This window comes from Mytilus californianus, unplaced genomic scaffold (assembly GCF_021869535.1).
Source record: "Mytilus californianus isolate M0D057914Y unplaced genomic scaffold, xbMytCali1.0.p SCAF_11, whole genome shotgun sequence".
NCBI lineage: Eukaryota > Metazoa > Mollusca > Bivalvia > Mytilida > Mytilidae > Mytilus > Mytilus californianus.
The window spans coordinates 41,297,902-41,300,689 of NW_026262593.1; the positions used below are offsets into that span (position 1 = coordinate 41,297,902).

The 2,788-nt window shown below is 34.7% G+C and overlaps 1 protein-coding gene across 1 annotated transcript; it reads left to right on the forward strand.

Moving 5' to 3' along the window:
- The first annotated feature begins 519 nt into the window (after nucleotides 1-519).
- Nucleotides 520-2,148, forward strand: LOC127720085 (14-3-3 protein zeta/delta-like). The gene has a single exon (XM_052226494.1). The coding sequence runs from the start codon at nucleotides 849-851 to the stop codon at nucleotides 1,599-1,601; it is 753 nt and encodes a 250-aa protein (XP_052082454.1). The 5' UTR covers nucleotides 520-848; the 3' UTR covers nucleotides 1,602-2,148.
- The last annotated feature ends 640 nt before the right edge of the window (nucleotides 2,149-2,788 follow it).

Below are 2,788 nucleotides of genomic sequence, written 5' to 3' on the forward strand. Positions count from 1 at the left end.
AATAGAAGTTCCTTCATAATATTAGTTCCAAATGGAAAAAAATATTCTGGAATATTATTTCCACTGGAATAAATATTACAGTATATGTTCCAAACGGAATATATGGTATAGACACTAGTATTTTTTTGGGGCCCTTAATAGCTTGCTGTTCGGTGTGAGCCAATGCTCCGTGTTGAAGGCCGTATAGAATATTTGTTCCAACAGGAACAGATATTATGGCATTGTTTATAACAAAGTTTCCAGTGGAACTTCTGTTAGGCGGAACACATATACGTTGACATTCTGAGACTAATACTAATCATACTACATGATAATTCCTATCCTATGACAAACTGTCAATAAGTCAATGTATATATGTGTCATGTTACAATGATAGAAATGATTTCAGGATATTGTTATTTTAGACTGTTAGTAATAAAATATGAGAAATCAATATAAATGTAGGATATCGGTGTTCGTTTAAAAACGACAGGTAAACCTGTGACGTTCCTCTTTTACCTGTATTTAACATTCCGCAAATATTTACAACACCTCCCAGCGGACCATAGTAAAACTATAGACAAGACTCCGCCTGTCAACTCTCAGCGGTTCATCCAGGGTGACCAATCTTGTTATGCTTTGAACTACCCTAACAAACCGGTTGAAATTCGTCCCAGTGATTGTATAGACTTGGATCTGCTTGATTACATACATAGTGTAAAGAGGACTAATATTGTTCCTTTTGTGTGTGTGAACTCACTATAGAAAAATTTCCTTGAGGATTGCGGCCATTTTGGAATAGTTTTCAAACAAACTTGAACTTTTTAAGCTTTATTGGAGTTTCTACGCAAAACTGAATAGGAGCGACGATGAGTTCTAGAGAGGAAAGGTTGCTACAGGCGAAAATTGCCGAACAAATTGAGCGCTACGACGACATGTCTAAGGAAATGAAATCTATTGTTGAAACCGGTGATAAACCACTAACAGACGAGGAACGAAACTTGCTGTCGGTTGCTTACAAGAATGTCGTCGGAACTCGTCGTTCAGCATGGAGAGTGGTCGCATCGTTGGAGCAGAAAGCTATTGACAAGAAAGAAGAGGAGAAAAAACTGAAGTTATCGACAAAATACCGTGAGAAAATTGAGACCGAATTGAATGATATTTGCGATGAAGTGATCAGTTTATTGGATACTAACCTCATAGAAAAAGCCGAATCTGATGAATCTAAGGTATTTTATGAGAAAATGAAAGGTGATTACTATAGATATAAGGTAGAAGTTGCCGCACAAGCAAACAGGTCCGACTTAGCTGACAAATCTCGTGATGCATATGAAAAGGCCTTCCAAAAAGCCAAGGAATCCATGGGTCCAACAAATCCAATTAGACTTGGACTTGCATTAAACTATTCTGTATTTTATTATGAAATCAGGAATGAACCCCAAAAAGCCTGTGAACTAGCTAAATCAGCGTTTGATGAAGCTATAGGAGAAATCGAAACGAGCTCAGGAGACGATACAATGAAAGACAGTATGTTGATCATGCAATTGCTAAGAGACAATCTTACACTATGGTCATCTGAAATGGACGACGAAGGTCAAGATGAACAACAAACTCAAGATTGAACAAAAAATGTGATTAAGAAAAAAAAACAATTATGTGTCTAATGTGAAAGCGGAAGGGCATGATCTGTAAAACATTCGGATGACCTAAGTTAGTTTTTGATGACAAATTATACGTGTATGATTAGCAATAAGAAAAGTGTCGTAACCATCACAATTTAACAAAGGGTCGTGGCCTCCAGCTTTTTACATGTACAAGGTACAACATGTTCGTCTAATAACCTATGTTTGACAAATAATTGACATAACACTAAGATACATTGTATAACCATGTTATTTCGACTTGAAAAAACTTTTATTTTACCACATTAGGTCCATATAGGGTTTATTATTTCATGTTATGATTCCTAATGTTACTTACCTTTCATTTTGTTTTATTTAAAAGGTATCATTGTCATTCAAGTTTCAGTCACGTCGTCACCTCATTCATAGTTCTCATGAAATCCCTGTATGGATCTAGACACTTATTATAAATTGATTTTGGGAATTAGAAAATATTAACCAATGTATATTTTAAGATTAAATTAGTAAATCTTTTTATAATTTTGTATTTAGAGCTTCATTATTGTTCCTGGGACTAGTATAATAGTCCCAGATTGTTCACACGTATTATATCACCCTACCCACATACATACACATTAGATACAATGACAATTAAGACAAAAAGTCGCTCGAAGTACTGTATAAATATTAATATCGTTTGTCTGAAGATTTCTAGCATATCTCACCATTGTATGCACCTGTATGATTGCATTCCCCCTTTAGCCAGTGACACAGAAGTAGCTCTGTATACATGTCCATTGTTTCATTGTTCCTGGAACCCCTTCTCACGCTTATTTTAGTGATTAAATTATAAATGTGTTCATACAGACTTTTTAAGTTCATCTGATTTGGGCTAAATTCGAACCTATTGTGAACATAGCGAAATCAGAGACCTATTTAAATTAGATTGAATCACTGTCTTAAATCAACATGTCATCTTTTCTAGTGATTACAATGATCTTGATCGACATACAGTACTTGAATATGTATGATATATTTGACCGTGACTGGACGTTAAGAAAGAATAACTAATTGTGTTGCAATCTTTTATTTGTTAGGGTCGGGTTGTTCTTAACAAATTCAATACCAAGTGATAATGTGTTGATATATAATCTCTATATATTATATACTAGACTAGTAATCGTATT

Bases quoted from the DNA above. Each gene is read 5' to 3' on its own strand.
- LOC127720085 (XM_052226494.1), top strand. From the start codon at position 849: ATGAGTTCTAGAGAGGAAAGGTTGCTACAGGCGAAAATTGCCGAACAA.